At 43.9% G+C, this 18,972-nt stretch overlaps 1 protein-coding gene across 3 annotated transcripts; it reads left to right on the top strand.

Annotated features, from left to right (window-relative positions):
- Positions 1-21: 21 nt before the first annotated feature.
- LOC109309316 (UPF0462 protein C4orf33-like) lies at positions 22-17,556 on the top strand. Of its 3 annotated transcripts, none has more exons than XM_019533981.1 (7): positions 22-87; positions 1,080-1,190; positions 11,618-11,798; positions 14,058-14,118; positions 14,346-14,397; positions 14,520-14,719; positions 16,812-17,556. In XM_019533981.1, exons 1-7 carry the CDS (start codon positions 22-24, stop codon positions 16,915-16,917), a joined length of 777 nt encoding a protein of 258 aa, XP_019389526.1. In that variant the 3' UTR covers positions 16,918-17,556. The 3 variants fall into 3 exon arrangements, with proteins under 3 accessions (XP_019389526.1, XP_019389527.1, XP_019389528.1); XM_019533982.1 differs by lacking the exon at positions 22-87 and adding an exon at positions 826-983; XM_019533983.1 differs by lacking the exon at positions 22-87 and having other exon boundaries at positions 1,103-1,190; positions 11,555-11,798.
- The last annotated feature ends 1,416 nt before the right edge of the window (positions 17,557-18,972 follow it).

Here is an 18,972-nt window from a genome sequence, read left to right as displayed (position 1 = left end):
AGCTGGGAGAAGCTGCCGCGCATGCGCAGAGGGTTCAATAGCCAGTTCCTCTGCCTGGCAGCGGGGCTGGTGGTTGCTGGAACTTGGGTGGGTCACTGGCGGGAGGGGGAATCCTCTCCCCTCCCCCCCCCCCCCCCCCAATGCTCCACTGGCCCCTATCAATCTTGCATCCATATGAGAATCAGGATAAGAATTCCCCACTGCTGCGCGAGCTCTGGTGAGGGCGGGGCCCGGGCCCGGGCCCGAGCCCGAGGGCGGTAGCGGGAGCTGCTGTGGGGGCGCGGGTCGGGGCCCGAAAACTAAGGGCAGCCTCCCTCTGTGTTACCTCCTGAGCGACGGGCACCAGGGAGGGCGCTGCAAGTCGTGCTGCGCAGAGGTTTTCGCCAACGTGTGCTCAGGTGGGCGCCCCTGCCCTGCCACCAGCGCCCTCGTTTTGAGTCGGGTCGTTTGTCCCGTAGCAGGTCTCTGCCCCGCCACAACTGATGTCTGCCAGAGCAGCGCTTCTCAGAGGGGCTACTACAGCAGCCCGGGGTGCCTCAAGCCCCTCTGGCAGCCTCTGGAGGTGTTAGCACCTTTGGGTGCACAGGGCTTATTTGCTCACCAAGCCTGGAGGCTGCACATAAGACCCTGCCGTGCCTTTGCCCCCGGTGTGGGCTTTCTCCAGTTTTCACCATGGGGAAACTCACTTTGTTGTGTTCCCGTTGTAAAAAAATGGGGACAGTTCGGGGCTGACTGAAAAAGGGGTCCCAGAGGCTGAAAAGGCCAAGAACTGCCAGTCTGGAGCATCGCGTCTATTCCCGAGTTGTGAATATGGCATGAAGCAATGGGCAGAGCTGGGCACTCCTGTACCCAGCGCCATCTCTGCTCTGTTCTGCCCAGCGAGATGGGTTTGAACTTAGCTTTGTGCCTGTTGTTGTGCAGATAAAACTGGGATGGAGCTCCTTGTGGTTTGCCCAGCCCTTGTACCAGCTTGTGTCTTCTTGGTGACTGCATGTGGAGCTTCTTTTTGGTGTCACTTTTATTCCGTGCTGTGATAGTGAATGACTTAATAAGCTGTGTATTTCTCTTGTCATTTCTAGAACTTGTGTTCTTGTAACTCAGCTTACGCTCTTCTGAGACAGCTTTCCACAGGCAAGGGGCATGTGGCATGTGTCCTGTTAGCAACAGGAATTGTAACTAGTTTCCAAAAGGTGAGAATAATACATATATACATGTATTATGTACATTAGATATTATAACTATATTTACAATTTGTTACATGTATATTTTATATATTATTATAAATATATCATTTAAAATATATTTACAATTTGTTTAAATATCCGCACACACATAATAAATATATAATTTATTTTTATTTCTTCACATGAATGCTTCTAGTTTTATATCTTGTAAATCAGCATCGGTGTGTACACACACACTTGCACAGGGCTAGATTTTTGAACAGCGAGGCAAAGTAGAGGCAGTAAAAAAAAAGATGTCCCACACACTGGGAACCTCGTAAGAACCTGATACACGTAAGTGAATTATTGAATTGTTCTTGTCTAATGCGGAAGGGGAGCTTGGTATCTTATTTGCTTAATCATTATGTGCCTGCCTCCTCCTCTCCTCCCTCCCCTTTTTTTAATTTAACCCTGGATTCTTCAGAGTAGGGAAAACAGTGAGATTAAGAGTGACTTGCTTCTTGTGGAGAATTACATGAAAGGTACACATGATTTTTCTCTTCAGTTGATATGAATTTTCATAGTTGCTTCACTTTAGTGTCCTTTAAGAGAACCAGTGCACCCCTTTCCCCCCCTTCCCATTTGTGCTGCTTATTGTTCAAGGAGTTTTGGGATCAATACCTTTTAATACTAATGTGTATGATTTGCATCTCTGACTTGCATCTAACTGTTCTTGTGGATGGTTATCTGCATATAATCATTTTGTAGTTCTGTGTAGGTGAAACGATGCATCACTTCTACTTTAGTTCCTTTCCCCCTCTCGTTTCCCCCTTTATTCAGTAATATACTTCATTCACATACAGAACACCCACGTTTAAGATTTGTTAAGGAGTTTATTCTCTTCCACTCTCCTTTTATAAAAATTAGATCATTGTTCACATAGAGGAATTTTAATAGAATACTTAGAATGACTTGTGGCAGTACTGCACTATGTAACATGGAGCAGAATAACTCAGAACTGTTTAGCTAATCTACTAATTGTGTGATCCTCTTCTTACTCAGTTATATACTTGGTGCCTCTCTCTGAGATGTGATTTTTTTTTTGTATCCATTTTGAAGTATGTAGTCTTATTGCCCTCTAAAGGATGACTGCTGCTGCCACAAGTTTCCATACCTTCCTTTCTGATGTTTGTGAATATGTTGCCCTCTAGTGGCTGCATTTTCCAGAGGTTATAAGGCCCAGTGTTTTGCACACAAGCAGAAATAGTTTTTCTCCCATTTGTTGAAACTTTGAAACTTCCTGCATTTTGGCAAGGCAGCAAGATGCCTTGATGTGGGTGTATAAGGAATATTCCGCAACTTATTCACTCTAAACACCGTATGCAAAGGTCTGTCAGACTTTTTGTCCCTGCTCTATTTGTTCTGTCTTGGGGACAAATGGAGGGATGGTGCTGTACCCTGTTTCTCCTTTGTAGGCTGTTACGTTAAGTTAGAATAACTTTTAGCTTGCATTCTAGTAGTTTTAATAGGCCTCTGGCTTAAGTTAGGCCATATTTGCAAAAGTGAGGCTAAGTATATGCTAGACCTTGCCTTTGTGCCACCCTAACAGTTTTTATGGCAGTCTAAAGGGAAAGCAGTTAGATGCCTATGCCCAAGTTTGTGGACCTTGATGAAAAGTAGTTTGTTAGCCTTATGGTGTGAGAGCATGAGCAGCCAGCCAAGCAGGTACTCCTGAGGCTTGAGGAGTCTGATCCATCGTGCCCTGGGAATTTCTGTGTATGACTAGGTCCCTCAAGCCCCAGGAGCGCCTGCATAGCTTTTCCTTCTTAGAGTTGTGCCACTCAGAATCTCCGGGGTACACGTCTGTAAGTGAGGAGAGATGGGGTTTCACACTTGCAGAGAACATGCCCCCAGGGAATCTTTGGGGCCTGTTCTCTGCTAGTGGGGAACTCCAGGTTTCTGCACTTAAAGACATGCCTTGGGGATTCCCCAGGGTGGGTCTCTGCAAATGGGTAACCTAAGGTTTCCCTGCCTAAAGACATGTCCCAAGAAATCTCCAGATGCTTCTCTGCAAGTGGGGAACTCCAGCTTTGCCTGCTTAGAGATGCATCCAGGGGAATCTCTGGGCATACCTCTTCAAGCAGGGAACGTGTGGTTCATTTTTCTTCAGGATCAATGGCTGAGACAGCAGGTGACTTGTTTCACCCAGTGGAGTGGATCAGATTTGCTGGGCCATGTACTAGTACAGCTGATAGACTTCATTCAGTGACCTCTTTATTATTACACAATTTCCCTTGGGGTATAAAATAAATTGAGTTATAGGTGAGAGAAACTTCTTGAAAAGACTATCCCATTATTAGGACATCAGATCTTGATTAAGTGCTCAGGTCTGTGTTTTAACTGGACTGACAAGATCACACATACACATTGTTTTCTGACCATATTTGTTGAAGTTTCTGTCACGTATTATAAACCTTTGTTTTGAAGTGGGGATAAAAATTGTTCAGTACTAAATTGTATCCTTCTGGCGTCCTTTGCTGATGTTTCCATCTGTAGACATAATTAAGATCCAACCCCTCATAGAATCTAGTCCCTGAATTTGAATAAGAGCTCCCGAACAGACTGGCCACTTGTTAGAAAATCTTAGGATTTTAACGTGTATAGATTCTAAGTTGTAAGGTTACTTATTTTTGCTTGGATTATTAAAGGGCCTGAATTCATGGCAAAAGTGGGCTGTGCTAGGGCTCCTTTAATCTTGCAGGTTCCCCTCTGTCCCCGTCCCCCCCCCCCGCGCGCACACACGCACACACACACGCACGCACACACACACACTAACTGGTGGAGGGATGCCCCTTGCAGCTTGCTTATGATTGGCAGGGAAGTGAAAACTGCAGTTTTAAATATGGTGCCATTTTTGCCTCCTGCAACTGATTGCCCAAGGGGCCCAGTGGGGGCTGCTGCTTGCTGCTGACCGGAGGCAAAAACAGTGCCACATTTAAAACCATGGTTTTTGCTTCCCTCCCAATCAGGAGTGAGCTGCAGGTGGGTCCCCCTCCACCAGTCAGTGTCAAGGGCAGTGCATGTAGGGGAGCCTGCAAGATTAAAGCAGCCACAGTGCAACCCACTTCTGGTGTGTATTTGTTAGGGCCCTAATCATTAAAATATATCTAGATCAGTAGTTCTCAACCTTTTTAGATTTGAGGCACCCCTCATTAGACTTGAGCCCCCGCCCCCCATAACTTTTTGTGAATTGAGCAGCATCCCACTTCAAAAACTGCTTGCTTGCAGAGGGTCCAGACAGACTGGGAGAGCTTGAGCTGCCTGTACTTGCTAATCTCATTACTTCCTGCATCACCCTTCAGTGTTTCTCAACCAAGGCCCCAGGAGATCCTTTGATCTAGATATGCATTCATGCTGTGAGAATAGTGTCTGTCAAAAGCAACCTAAATCTGTAGGAGTCAACACCTTTCCACATCCGGGAAAGCTTGCTGTTTTCCATAAAGAATTATAGTGGAGGCAATTCTCTTTCATTTGCATTCTTGAATGGTACCTGGGTGTTTGAAGGTCTGGCATGATTGGAGTCTTGCTTGGATAATACAGCAAGTCAGTCAAATAAAAAGTTATTAAAAGTTAAGGAGAAGATGCTGTGGATGTTTCTCAAAGTTTCATTTAAACACTGTTTCCTTCTGTATATTAGAAACTGAAAATAAATAGAAGCTGCATAATAATAGATGTAAGGCTTCCCTACAGAAACTGCTCTGTAGGGATGAACTTCGTGACAGCTGTATGTTTAGCATAATACATGCTGGAGTGTTGCAGCTGAGCAGGTACTACTCAGTCATAGGACAGGTGTGTTCACCTGTAGTCAGCAAAGATTTAATCTTCCTTCTGCTGAAAGTTGTATTCGGCACAAGTGGCTGAAGCTTTGGAATTTTTAGATATTTATCAGCGTGTGAGAGAAGATGGAAAGTGTCACTACTGCAGGCTTAGCAGCTTTCTCCTCACCTTTTTTATATACTGCCTTTGGGTAATGGCTCTCATACCCTTACCTTTCCTGAAATTCTGTAGTTTTCCTACTCTTAAATTGGGCTTTGGGCCACAGTACCCTGTACATCACCCATGACTCCTCAGTAAATTACATGTTGCTTAATTCCTTCCATTTTTTCTTAGGTAAACATTAGGGGTGTATGAAATGGGCCCTATTTGATTCGGCCCAAATCGGAGACAGTGATTCAATTTGTTGATTCAGATCACTGTCCCTCATTCGATTTGGCTGAATCCGAAGATTTGATGCTGCTTTGGAGAATCAGTGATTTGGACAGACACAGCTTCACAAGTTTTTTGATGTACCTCGAGGTACCAGCATGGCTTGTGAACACTGCAATGCTGAGGTGGATGGAGTGGCCCACAGGAGCGGGGGGGGGGCAGGGGGGCCTCCATGTGCTCAATGGTGAACCCAAAAGTGGACCAGAAGTACTTCTGGTCCACTTCTGGGTCTGCTGCTGAGCTCACTGGGGAGCCCTCCACCCTTCTGTGGGACATTCCATGTACCTCAGCATTGTAGCACTCACGAGCCATCTGCTACTTAGAGGTATGTAGAAAAAACATTTAAAGTTGTGTCTATGTCTGAATCTCTCCTAATCGATTCAGAGGGTTCCAGTTCGATTAAGAGAAGTTAAAGGGTCTTCTGAGTCTCTTCAGATTCGGAGATTTGGCCACCAAATCGGGCCGAATCTCTGCCAAATCCAATCACGGACCAAGCCTTCACATAGCCCTAATGAGCATACTAACCAGCCTATTGTATCATTTAATTACACAATAATCACTTAGAGAAGGTTTTCAAAACTGTCTAATGTCTAATTGTCCCATCGTGATGACAAAATAAAGACTAATTTCTTCAGATACCCAGTGTATACTGGTTATCAGTCTCTCAGAGCAGCTTCTTAACAACCAGTTCTATTTTTATTCCATCGTAATTGCTTTGTTTTAGTCAGTTCCTGGGCTTTGGTACTGTCTGACAAGAAGCTGAGTTTTGCTAGATTATACTGGAGTCCTCGAAGCCTTTGGCTCTGCTGTCCTGCAGTAACCTTCAAGTAGTTGCTGAGGGGTGGCTTATTTTGAACTAACATTGCTTGTTTTCCTTGCTATCAGTTCTTAAATAAAACCAGTAAATTCATATGGTAAGTGACTGGTTTAGTAACTTACAGTATTCATAAATTATCATAGAGCAATTCCCCTTCTGTTACAGAAAGCTGCTTGTTCAGTTGCTTGCTTTAAAATCACTAGGACCCCTTTCCTTAATTTTATTCAGTCATTGCCAGTTGAGATTTTTTTCATTCTTATTGCTAATCTTTAGTACTATATACTGTACAGCACACCTTAAATAAAAGTGTATTACAATGCAGTACCTTCAGTTTGTGTTGCTGTGCATATTGACATATTTCTTTGATCAAAGATGAGGGTTTTTTTCCCCATTTAACATGGGGTTGTGTGCTAGGGGAGATCCATTGCCTTGGATTCAAGTATAAGGGGCAGGGTGCAGAAGGGGGTGTTGCTCCAGCGGCAGCTCTGCTCAGGCCAGGGATGTAAATTCTGTTGTTACTTTGGCCGCACACAGGAGAGGGTAGGGAGGTGGAGGGGCAGGCATGGGGACATTCAGGCACTGGAAGAGAGGGTGTCAGGGAAGGAGTGCATCATGGGGGCTATGAGGAGAGTTGGCAGGGCAGGGGGGGGATGGGTGGTGACACTGCCAGGCCTGGAGTGGGCTTGTAGGGAGTACTGTCAGGGGGCGGGGCAGGGGTGGGCAGTGTAGGCCACTGGGGATTGGGTGGGGGAAACACATGGTGGCAGCAACCCTCCAAGACCTAGTTACCCATCTCAGGGCTCCTAAACCAGATGATCAGTAAGGACAGGCTTAATTTGCAGAGCCTGGGACTTAATTTTGCAGGCACAGCTCTGGGCTCCATTCCACTGTTGCTGCAGCTAGGCCAGGCTGGGACACTGCTGTTTTTTATTTTTTCTCCCCCAAGGGCCAGGGAAGAAGTGCATGGCAGGAGGCTGTTGCTTTCATTTATTTATTTATTTTCTTTCTCCCCCGAAAGCTGGGGAAGAAAGCCAGCAGTGCCTGGGGGGCTGTTATTACTGCTTTTATTTTTATTTTTCCCCAAGGGTCAAGGGAGAAAACCAGCAGCATCCAGGAGGCTGCTGTTACCAACTCCCAGTTAGAGCAGGGGACAGTGGAACAGGCACCCAGGAAGCTGTGAACTCTCCAACACTGGAGATGTTCAAGAAGAGGTTGGTCAGCTATCAGTCAAGGATGTGCCAGTTCTCCTGCCTAGTCTAAGCCCCAGAGGATCCTGGCTATAGGGTCTTTCCCATCTGGCTCAGGGTCAGACCAGTGCTGCACTGGGGTCAGGAATAAATTTTTCCCTTGGTCAGATTGGTACAGGTTGGGGTGGCAGGGTGTTGCCTTTCTCTGTGGGGGAGCATGTCTTCTGCCTGGGATCTTGCAGAGGCTGCACTGGGGTGAGCCCCATGGGCAGTGCTAGCTGATACCATGCAGCCTAGCAGTCCTGCATTGCCACCAGGCACCCCTGTGTTCAAAGATTCCAGTCAGGTTTGCTTTTGGGTGGGAAGGCTTTCCACCTTCTATGCTCGGGACCAGGAAGTCCCTTTTTCCCCAACCCCAACAAAATTGCAGGGCTTGCTTGCTTTTTTTTTCACAGAAAACATTTGATTTCATGCCTTCTGTGGAAAAAAATGCAGTTGTGAATTGTCAGCCCCTACGTACAGGGGCTCATGTTTTGATGCATCAAATTTTACTTCAGCCTCCAGGCCTTGCATTCAAGTCTAGAAAAGATGCTGAAGAGTGCAATAGTCACCCTTAAAGAGTATGTCGCTCAGTTTGGCAAGGATACATTTCACTCTGATTAGTACTGTGCTGTTCTGCACTGCATGTAGCAAGGCTGTAGATCACATTGGAAAGCAGATGATTGTAGAACGCGTGGAAAGCGCTAAGCATAAACGGAATGAAAAGAGATGAAAAGAAGATGCTGAAACAGAGCCATCAACAATAGTAAAGAAACAACGCACTGTGGCTGTGGCATTCCAGTGCTCTACAGTTGCCAAAGACCACCATGCCACTGTCACTTTGGATTTTGTTCAAGTGTGTTTTAAAGCAGACTTTCCTGTGCATAAAATAGACTCACATGTAGTCAGGGATTTTTTTCAGCAAGTATATTAAGGGAGGCAGTGCCATTCCCAAGTCACACTAATTGCATTTCCACCTACCAGCTCTTTTTGAAGAGGAAAAACAGTACTTTCTTAATGACTTTGAGGGAAACTTCATTGCCGTATTTGCCAACAAAACAACTGACTCCCAAAATACACCAGTTTTCAACATTTTCTTTCAGGTGCTCAAGGTATGTCCTCCTAGCATGCTAACATTCTTCCTGCATCATTGGTAAAGACAGGGTGCCTGGGGAAAGTTAATCATGCCACCATTTTGCAAACTTTGATTTCTTGTATGGTGGAATTCAGCATCCCACTTGAGTGGATATTAGCATTTGTAACAGACAGTGCAAAGCTACATGGTGAAGGCTTGGAACAACTTGTTTTGCAATCTGTGGTCGAACTCTGTACATGTTTGTTGCTATACACATATTGTTGCTCTGGCAGGAAATACTTGGCGAGATACCGTCAAGCAAGTAGATCGCTTTGTTGCTTTGAGGTCACTTTTAGCAAAAGCTCCAGCTTGTCATGCACGGTTCTTGAGATACCTGTAGGAACAGAGTGTTGATTTGCCAATACTTGTACCTGCACCAGTTGTGACCAGGTAGAATACTTGATTCCATTGTTTAAAGTACCATACACAGTACTACCAGCTCTACCATGGGTTTGTGGAGGGTGAATAAATGGAACAAAAGGTACATCTGTTCTGCGGGAACTAGTGGTAGAAGACCTGCACACTAACTTGAAGTACGTTGCAGAGAACTGTAGATGCCTGGTGACATTTTACAGTCCCAGAAGCACTCCTGTGGACACACTGGACACTTTTCAGTCCCCAAAACACCAAGTATACAACAGTGTCCTGCATTTAATTTCATGGCTGGAACATCTTGCATCAACTGATAATGCAAAAGTGTTCGCAGCTATTCAAAGCTCTGCTGATAAACTGAGATAGTAGAACATGAAAAGTAAATGGCTAGCAATTGATTTTTCTCCATGCTGTTTCTGCACTGGATCCTAAACAAATTGGTGCTGTTTATACAGATTTTGAAACTGAAACTGGAATTAAAGCTGTGCAATGAATGCAACATGGAATGGCAAGTGTATTTAGAGATTGTCAGAGACAAGTTTGGAGATTCTGAGGATCCTTTTCAGTTCTGGATGGTGGTTGAAGATTGCATTCCCAACCTGGCAAAATATGCAGTGGTTCTCCTCCAACTGACTGTAAATTCAGCCGATGTTGAAGCTTCTTGCCACCAACTTGGGGTTCCTTTTAGTCCTCATCACTACCATCTGAAAGATGAAAATTGTGGCTAGAATGCTGCAGCTCCCGGCAATATCTGGTGGGATGTTGACGAGACTGTAGGGGAGGTGGCGATCTCAGCAGGCCCAAGGACCAGGGGGTCTGGGAATGGGTGAGTGGCCCTGGAGGGCTGAGGAGTGCAGACAGCCCAGATGAGGCTGGACTACAGAACTTAAGCCTTACAGTTTAAAAGTGCTTTAAGCCAGCGTTTCTCAACATGTGGGTTGTGACCCAAAAGTGGGTTGCAAGAACATTTCAGAGGGTAGTGAGCCATGTGTCAAGAAATGCTGATCCTGGGAAAGTGCCAAGACTACGGCAGGGCAGAGTGGTGGCGGGAAGGTGCCTGCCCCTTCCAGCGGGGGAAGGGTACCAGGGAGAGCTGTGAGGCTATGCTGGGTGCTCACAGGGCCTGGGCAGCCGGGGGATGCTACTTGGGGGGTGGAAGGGGCTGTGACCAGGCTACCTGCTGCAGCATGGCAGCCCCAGCCCAGGACAGGGACTGCCACAGGCCTCCCCTCCTTTTTCCTCCAGCCCATGGCAGGGCTGGATTTGCTCTGCTGCCGCCCACATGAGCTGGAGCCACCACACTGTGGCTCAAGTGGGACCAGGGTAGCTGGGGGCTCTTTCAGCAGGGCTGGGGGAGGGAGAAAGGCCTGCGGGTTGAGAGCAAGGAAAACTAACATAGTCCGGGGGTGGGGAGGGGACAGGCTGGGCCAGGGTCTATGGGTTGCGCACCATCAGGGCCAGGGGGCTGTGGGTCAGGACAGGCCGTGAATCTCTGCAAATGGGTACCAGTAGGAAACAAGTTGAGACCCACTGCTTTATGCTGTACTTTGTTTCTTTCCCCTTTGTCCTGTAATAAAACTGGCTTTTGTTTGGTACGTTGCTTGCAAGGGAAAAGTTTGTTCATTTGGGATACCCCAGTTTAAATCTAGTTGTCCCTGGCTTCTGGGTGGGTGCTCGAGCTGAAGCTAAAATTATTTGGGACACTCTCCTCCTGCCCCCAAACTTGAACTTGACCCTTATTGCTGCCAACAGGTGCAGAGAGCAGAAGGCAGGGGTTAGCACTGCTCAGAGCCACAAAGCAGCAGGGGGGACAGCTGCAGATGGACCAGTGTCCAACGGTGGGGGGGACCTGCAGTTGGACCCAGGTCCTCGTGCAGGGGGGAAATTGCTGCTAGGAGGGAATGAGTAGGGGGTAGGCAAGGGCTGTAGGTCTAGAGTGAAGGGCAGTGACAGGATTGGGGGGGTCTGTGACTTGGCAGTGAGGGGCATATCGGGGCTGCTCAGTGCCACAAAGCAGGGGGGAGACAACTGCTGGACCCTTGTCCTGGTGAGCAAAGGGGGGCAGGGGGAGTTCTGATTTCCCACGATAAAAAAAACAAAATCAAACACCAATATATAGGTCTTTATTATTTATTTTATTATACTGGTTGAGGCACTAATAGGCTTCCAAATTGCTTTAAAACTGTAAATATATCAATAAAACATTTTGTTCAGCTGGGATAGGTAGATAAAGGCATTTCACTTTAATTGTGAAAAAATTCAGATTTGGATATTTTTGTCAGAGAATTTTGGATTCTTTCTTTTAATAGAGAAAGACACTCATTCCCACCTGCTCTTAAATCTTTCTGTCTGTTGCTCCACATGAAGCCTGATTGTTTAGGCTAAGCAAAGGGGATCAGGATTACATCACACAGTCCCAAGTCTATAATGTTGCATCTGTCCTGCCTGGTGAATTCAGCTGAATAATGCAATCTTCTTTTTTAAGACCCCTTAAGTTATACTCCCTTCCCTGCAGGATCATTTTTCTCTTTTGAGTGCCTTGGTGTGTCATACTTAAAACAACTTTTTTTTACAGCTGAAAAAGGCTTGTGTTGTTGATTGTACCCGCATTGCCAATTTATTGCATGAAAATCTTTAGATGGAATTTAAAATTGAACACACCTGGGACAGTTTACCTGTGAGCCATGAGCCAGTACATATCAGGCTTAAATTGAGTGATGGAGGATTGTTGATGGAAATAAGTGCTCCCTTCTTTAACGATCCTCCAGCACCACTTGGAGAGCCAGGAAAGCCTTTCAACGGATTGTGGAACTATGAAGGTAAGAGGAAATATTTTATTGGAAACATAAATCTTGTGTAATACCTAAAGCAATATATATTTAATTTATTTAACAGTATAGACGCTGTGCAGTTGATGCATCTAGTTTTTGTTTTAAATCCCATGACAAGCTGTTTCACCAATCTAGTCTAGCTTGAACTGACAGATATATGAAATCTATTAGTTACAATTGAGCATCTTTCATCAGGACAGTTTCCCTTTAGAGGCAACAAAGTCTGTAAGATGATATATTAAACACACTTTCTGCCACTACTATCCTGAGGACTCATGAAAAAATAATGATTATGATTGCTTATTTAAAACGACACCTTGCATTTTGAAAGTTCTTACAAATTCAACATTTGCATGTTTATAGTTAGTGAATTGCTCTTTCTTATAAAACATTGGGGCTGTATTCTTGTAGTGTGTGCTGTAATGCATACTGGTTTGGGGAAAGAAGTAAATAATTATCTAATTGAATGATATGAATGTATGAGGCAAATAGTATAGTCATTAGTAGAATTATGTTAATTCCCTGTTGAGCGTTCAGAATGCAGTTTTGTCTGTTTAAAATGCTTTATTTTTGTTAAAGCTTAAAAGGATATTGTCACAAGATCTTGGAATAAGGAGCATAGTTTTTATGTCTCTTCTTGATGATGGGTTTACAAGGAATAATATAAACATATTTAGACATGAAGAATTTGAGTGACAGTTGTTAGAGCTACAGAAATACTTGTCCTGTTGTTGTTTTCGAAAAATGGCACGGCAGCAATTTAAACCACCGGTTAGCACATTTTGATCATTTAGATAAGTAATTTCCAATCTTGTCTTGGCTGGAGTCTATTTCAGAAACAACAAATACCATAGACCTACAGCCAAACAAAATTGTGATGTAAACATAGTTTACAAACAGAGGTAAATTTTGCTCATATGTATAATGCCGTACAAAATTATATCAAAATTTAGACAGAAGAGTACCAAAATTTCTTGAATACAAAATGAAGTCCGCCCTGCCTCTCCCCTGTCTTCCCCTTCCCCCTCTCAGCTTGCATGGGGAGAAAAGCCTCTTCTCTTATAATCACATACTGCGAAATCATACTAAATGCATTGTTGGTAATTAAATTGCTGCCAAAAGCAGCATGTGCTCAGCAATGGAAACCAACTATGAAGTTGATTTAATAGTCAACACTGAGCACAAGTATAAAACCCATGGCCCATATTGGGCAAGCATGCTGCAAAGATAGGTTAGTGCAGCCTACTTGAATAAGATACGTAGTAGTGCCCATAAGCTCAGTTCCCCTCACTGCTGATTCTTTTAAAAGTCATAGTGAGCCACATACATGGCCTTTCCTATTTCCAGTGATTCCTGTTTCTTCACTAGCCTTAAATGCCCAGCAAACATCATCATGAAACAGGGCCCCAAATAGTTCCCCCAGATCCCTCTGTCACCCTGCTTCACAGCCTGTCTCATATAATTAGAGTGGCCCTGCCCTCCATGAAGTGAAGCCAGACCAGGTTGCCCTGCATCTCATCTGCATATAAATTTTTGGAGCATCCTAAGACTAGATGAGAACACCCAGTTTGTCATGAGTGGGGAACTAATTAGCTCATGGATCCTTTGTTGCGGGTATCTGGAATACATGATGTAGTGAGCAAGTGCTGTGCTGTGGGGTCACCATGGCTTGAAATGCTGTTGATGCTGCTGGGGCCCACCCCAATGTACGATGTGGTAAATCATGAGCCTTTGGCTTTGGACTAATATCATGCATAGTTTTGTTTGTTCATTTGTTTGCTTGTTTTTTTAATTTCACATCTCAGGTCAAATTAGCGCCAAATTCTATTGACTGAGCAGAGCCGAGTTGTTCAGGTCCATGTGGTACTACCACTGGCAAGTATCCTCTGTCCCAGACTGTCTAGGCTAGGGTGTTATATACTTCCAAATCCATGGCAGGCATCCTACATGCAGGCCCCAAACCTGGAGGTCTTTGAGTTCGGATGCCCTTGAGTTTCGTGTGCCCTTAGCCTGAAAACCAAATATGCTGGGGACGAATCGCTCATTTCCATAAAATAGGTGTGTAGCTGAGATCCTTCTACTACATATAAGTAAGTGCCAAGGTGCTGCTCAGAAATATATTTATGGAGTACCTGTGCTAAAATTTGCAACAGTTCAAACTACTGTATGAAAACAAAATACTTTAGTGAGAAATAAGGTTTAAGAGGTAACCACTATTTTGTACTGATGGTGCATGTATTTTTCAAGTTGTAGAAGCATTTTTCTTGTGTGAGAGAACTGAGCAGTACTTGGAAGTTGAACTGTGTCCGTAAGTACAATGCTTTCTTCCCTTTTTTTAATAGTTGGTATTTTCAGTGCCATTGTAGTTGAAGTCCTAGAAGTCACAATGATAGATAAGAAGGAGAGGGCAACATAACTGTAGCAAGAGCTGTTTCAGCTCTGTAGTATTTATATGTTCATATTTGTAGATGCAGATATGAGTGTATTTAATATACATTACTTTAATAACATTGTTTTATTTTTTATTTTTACCAGCCACAGACAGCATTTGGTACTCCTGCTTTCTGGCAGAAGAAGAGTATGGAAAGTAAGTGATAAAATACTTTCCATAAACCATGAAAGACTATCTTTTTAGACAACTAGTTGTTCTGTGATTGCTTGGAAGATATGATGGACTATCTGCATCTCTTTGCTTTTTTCTTAATGTAGCAAGAACTTGCTTTAACATTTGAAGTGTGCAGAACAGAGACCAAATGGGAAGGCAGAGCTCATCTTCCTTGGAGTTATTTTCCACCAAGCACAGACAAATTTAATGCATTTGCAATTCATGGCTCTGAAGATAAGAGAACATATGAAGCACTTTATCCATTGCCTCAGCATGAAATACAGGAAGGACAGAAACCAGATTTGTAAGTAGAAAATTACCTCATCTGTATCGCAATGTATCCTAACAGTCTAGGAGATTTTTGTATAAAGGAGTTGATTTTTCTTATAAAAACTAAGACTACCACTGGTGCTTTAATTCTGTTGCTGAGCTGCAAACACTGTGTAGAGTTCTATATAATATTTAGAACTCTGTGGCAGATAAGCTGTAATGAGTCACTACTTTCATACTTGTTGCTGTCCCCTACATTCATATAAAGTGAGGAAATGAAGTACCACTTGGTGTCTGTTGTATTACCTTCCTCAAGCTGTTGTTCCACTTTTCCCTAACTAAACACCCATTGAAATGCCAGCTATTGATGATTTTATTAGATGAATTTCCAGTGGCCTAGGGCTTACACAGCCAGGTCTGTACCCAGTGTTTCCAGTGTTTTGGAATTGATTCCAGTAAAAAAAAAAAAACAAAAAACAAAAAAAAAAACATCAACTGAATTACTTGACAGGTTATAACATTAAAGAAACTGACATTTGTCATAGGAGCAAATAACAGGAGCTTTACATTACCTAGGCATTTGGGGGCATATCTGACTATGAGAATGAAGTAGGTTAAGGTTACCTCTCTAGCAATTATTATTGTGTGTAGTAAAAGCGCACTACCCTAGAAGACTCTTGATTATACATTTGCAATTTTCTTAGAGATACTAATCCCTCAAAACAAAAATTTCTTCACCAAAATAATAAGCTTATGCTCTGCTGAATTTTGCCATATTTTTAGTGCCAGATTTGCAGAATTTTAAACTTTTTTACTATTATTTATTTGTAGACCTTGTTCTCAAAAGTCTAGTATAGAAAAAGCATGGAACACTTCCTTGCCACTGTCCTGGCGGAAGAAAAAGTTTAAACCATTTGTATGTCCCGACTAGATTGCATTCAACCCCGTTCTCTGTCTCTCACCCCGTTCTCATTTAGAAACTGGGGGACTGTGGTGTTGACACCCACACAGTCAATTGGGTCGTCAACTGGCTGGAGGGCCGCATCCAGAGAGTGGTGGTGGATGGGTCATTTTCAACCTGGAGGGACGTGGGCAGCGGGGTTCCGCAGGGCTCGGTCCTTGGGCCCGCGCTGTTCAACATCTTCATCAGTGACTTGCATGAGGGGGTAATAAGCACCCTGTTCAAATTTGCTGATGACACTAAGATGTGGGGGGATGTGGGTACACTAGAAGGAAGGAATAGGCTACAATCGGACCTAGACAGGTTACAGGGTGGGCAGATGAGAATAGGATGGGATTCAACACTGACAACTGCAAGGTGATGCACCTGGGGAGGAAGAATAAGCAGCATACCTACAGGCTGGGGAACTCCCTTCTCGTCAGTACAGAGGCAGAAAAGGATCTTGGAGTCATCATTGATGCCAAGATGAGTATGGGCCGGCAGTGTGGGCATGCAGTCAGGAAGGCGAACTGTACCTTGTTATGCATCCACAGATGCATCTCAAGCAGATCCAAGGAGGTGATACTCCCCCTCTATGCGGCACTGGTAAGGATACAGCTGGAGTACTGCGTCCAGTTCTCGGCACCGCACTTCAAGAGGGATGTGGACAACATGGAGAAGGTCCAGAGGAGGACCACTCGCATGATCAGGGGGCAGCAGGGCAGGCCCTATGAGGAGAGGCTACGGGACCTGAACCTGTTCAGCCTCCAAAAGAGAAGGCTGAGGGGGGATCTAGTGGCCTGTTACAAACTAGTCAGAGGGGACCAACAGGTATTGGGGAAGTCCCTGTTCCCTCGAGCACTAGCAGGACTGACTAGAAATAACGTCACAAGCTGGCAGAGGGTAGATTTATGCTAGGTATGAGGAGGCGCTACTTCATGGTCAGGGCGGCTAGGATCTGGAACCAACTTCCAAGAGAAGTGGTGCTGGCTCCTACCCTGGGGGACCTTGCTGGGGTCATTTGACACCATACTCTTTCCTGCCATGGCAGGGGGTTGGACTCGATGATCTGCTAAGATCCCTTCTGACCCTAGAAACTATGAAACCAATTTTTTCCTTCATATTAAGACAGTCGCCTGAAATTCATAACCCGTGGGAACTTACCCTTCTTTTCATTTACTTACAGCCATCGCTTGGAACTTTTCAAACAATTTAGCTTGAAGGCATTAATGGGAGAAGATTGGAGGCAGCCTGAATCCGATCTCTGGATGTCATGCAAACATACTGATTAGCAAAGCAGGATGAGAAATTTAAATCTTTACTCTGATTAGGGGGGAATGAAGCTGTAGGGCCTCATCTCTTCAGCTAAATTTCAGTGGTAAGAATTCCAGTGTGTTACTAAAATGAATCAAGTTTAACTTCTCTTTTTTTTTTTTTTTTACCCTTGGCCACTTTCAGCTTAGCCTTTTAGCTTCAGGCCTACTCAGGTGAGCCTTTCACAGGGCTCCATTTCCAGTTTCCTTTCCACCAGCCTGCCATTATCTTAGCCCAGAGTTGACTGCTGATCATCTCCTAAACATTTTAGGACAGAAGAAGCAAGTATGATCATCTGACTTTCTGTATAACATGGCTGTTACTAGGCCAGAGGTATCTTTATTTTCTTGTTTCCACATCAGTTCCATAACTTCTATTTGACCTGTAGTATGTCTCTTAAAATAAATAAATAAATAAATAAAATTAGTATTGATTTTAAGACTTCATGTTGGAGATGCTCCACTTTCAAGGAAAGGTTCCCTTACCCCTCTTGACTTTAAATAGTACTCCTTTAATGATTGGTACCTCACTTCACTATGTTTGTCTATTTAGCGTCTAATTATTGTATCCCATTCTGTCTTTTTGTAATAGATTAAAGATCTATTTCTTGCAAGAAATTGTCACCTCCTTTTCTTTTTGTTCATGTTCTTGAGGATTGTAGCTCTGTGACCTAGGAAAATAACTAATGTTAGTAGCATCCCCTAGACCTTTGCTGAGTGTCTACTCAGCATATGACACCAACTGTTGTTGACTTTCTAAATGATGTAGGGCAGGTCTCTGGAGTGTCTTCTTCCTCATTTTACTTATCTCCTCTCTACTGTTCCTTGAGGAGGTATGGATGAAAACTTTATTCCTGTTTTTATACTGTCAGTCTCTGTTATCTGAAGACTGTGCGGATCTTGGCCAGTTCCTGTTGATGGAAAGAATGGAGAATGTGTGTACACAGTTTTAATGGGTGTGCAGTTGCATTGAATTTATAAAAATTATCATTTACATATATCACTTTCAAACACAAAGGGGAAAATTTCTTATACTTTGTTGACTGTGGTTAAAAAGATAACTGCTCTCAAGTTGGGAAGAAATGTACTATATATCTGCAGACATGCCTTATGGAGGCCAAAAGAACACATCCTACTTCATATAATGCATGGAAGGGAGCATAGTAACTGCACTCCTCCAGCACAATACAGTACCCATGTTACATGCTGTTGTGCCTCCATGGAACTTCATTTGTAGACTGAATCTTTCAGTATTATTGCTATTTTTTTCTTTGGCAGTCTGACTCAAGAAACCTTGCCAGGTTGCTTCTATAACTATTTGGGTTCTGGCCAGCTCCCCACTGCATACTATCACTGCTAGATTTTAATATTTGTGGCATCCAAAGATGCAGGTATATGCTTTTAAGAATAGCTAACTAAAATATTTTAGATGTTTATCTCCCAAAATTTAGATCCTTGATCCCTGTTCAGTTGCTGCCTAATGCTGGAAGCTCTTAAAAGCCCCTGAGTGCCTGCATTTCTGCTTTAGGCTTGAGTCTTGAGCAGCTGAGCAGCTAGGCACCTAACTGACACTTAACTATTTGGATTCCTAAACTGGGAATAAACCAAAAGGTTTATTTAATCTCTGGAGCTGAATATGGTAGGTTTTCTCAGAGATGTCTACTGTATCAGTCATTGCACAAGACAAGCCAGGGGAAAAGGTGTCCCCACCTCTTCCTCACCTCACCCTTTCCTAATTAGCCTAAAAGTTGGAGCACTTGCCCAGATTTGAGAGTGACCTGGATAATTCCTCTTTCTGCTTGACGGAAATGAGGAGATTTAACTGAAGGACTCTCCCAGTTTAGTAACTTGGCCAAGAGTGGATTTATATATATATATATATTTTTTTCCCCCCCCCTCATACCCTAAGCAGTTTTTCCTAATGATCTGAAGCAAAGTGATCTTCCATGGTCTCTGGCTCTTTGTCAGGAGAATGTTTTGAAGTTAAAGTGCTTAAGTCAATCCTGAGGACATGGATGACAGTCCCCAGTGAAG

The sequence above is a fragment of the Crocodylus porosus genome, unplaced genomic scaffold (assembly GCF_001723895.1).
Source record: "Crocodylus porosus isolate Cpor-Errol unplaced genomic scaffold, CroPor_comp1, whole genome shotgun sequence".
Classification (NCBI taxonomy): Eukaryota; Metazoa; Chordata; order Crocodylia; family Crocodylidae; genus Crocodylus; species Crocodylus porosus.
Note: the sequence above shows the minus strand (reverse complement) of the source record. Positions and strands in the feature narration are given on the sequence as shown.

What these genes read in the sequence shown, in the direction of transcription:
- LOC109309316 (XM_019533981.1), top strand. Translation starts at nt 22, where the DNA reads ATGCGCAGAGGGTTCAATAGCCAGTTCCTCTGCCTGGCAGCGGGGCTG. An exon ending in TTGTAACTAGTTTCCAAAAG is followed by an intron (nt 1,191 to 11,617) that starts GTGAGAATAATA and finishes GAAAATCTTTAG; the next exon opens with ATGGAATTTAAAATTGAACA. An exon ending in CGGATTGTGGAACTATGAAG is followed by an intron (nt 11,799 to 14,057) that starts GTAAGAGGAAAT and finishes GTATTTTTCAAG; the next exon opens with TTGTAGAAGCATTTTTCTTG.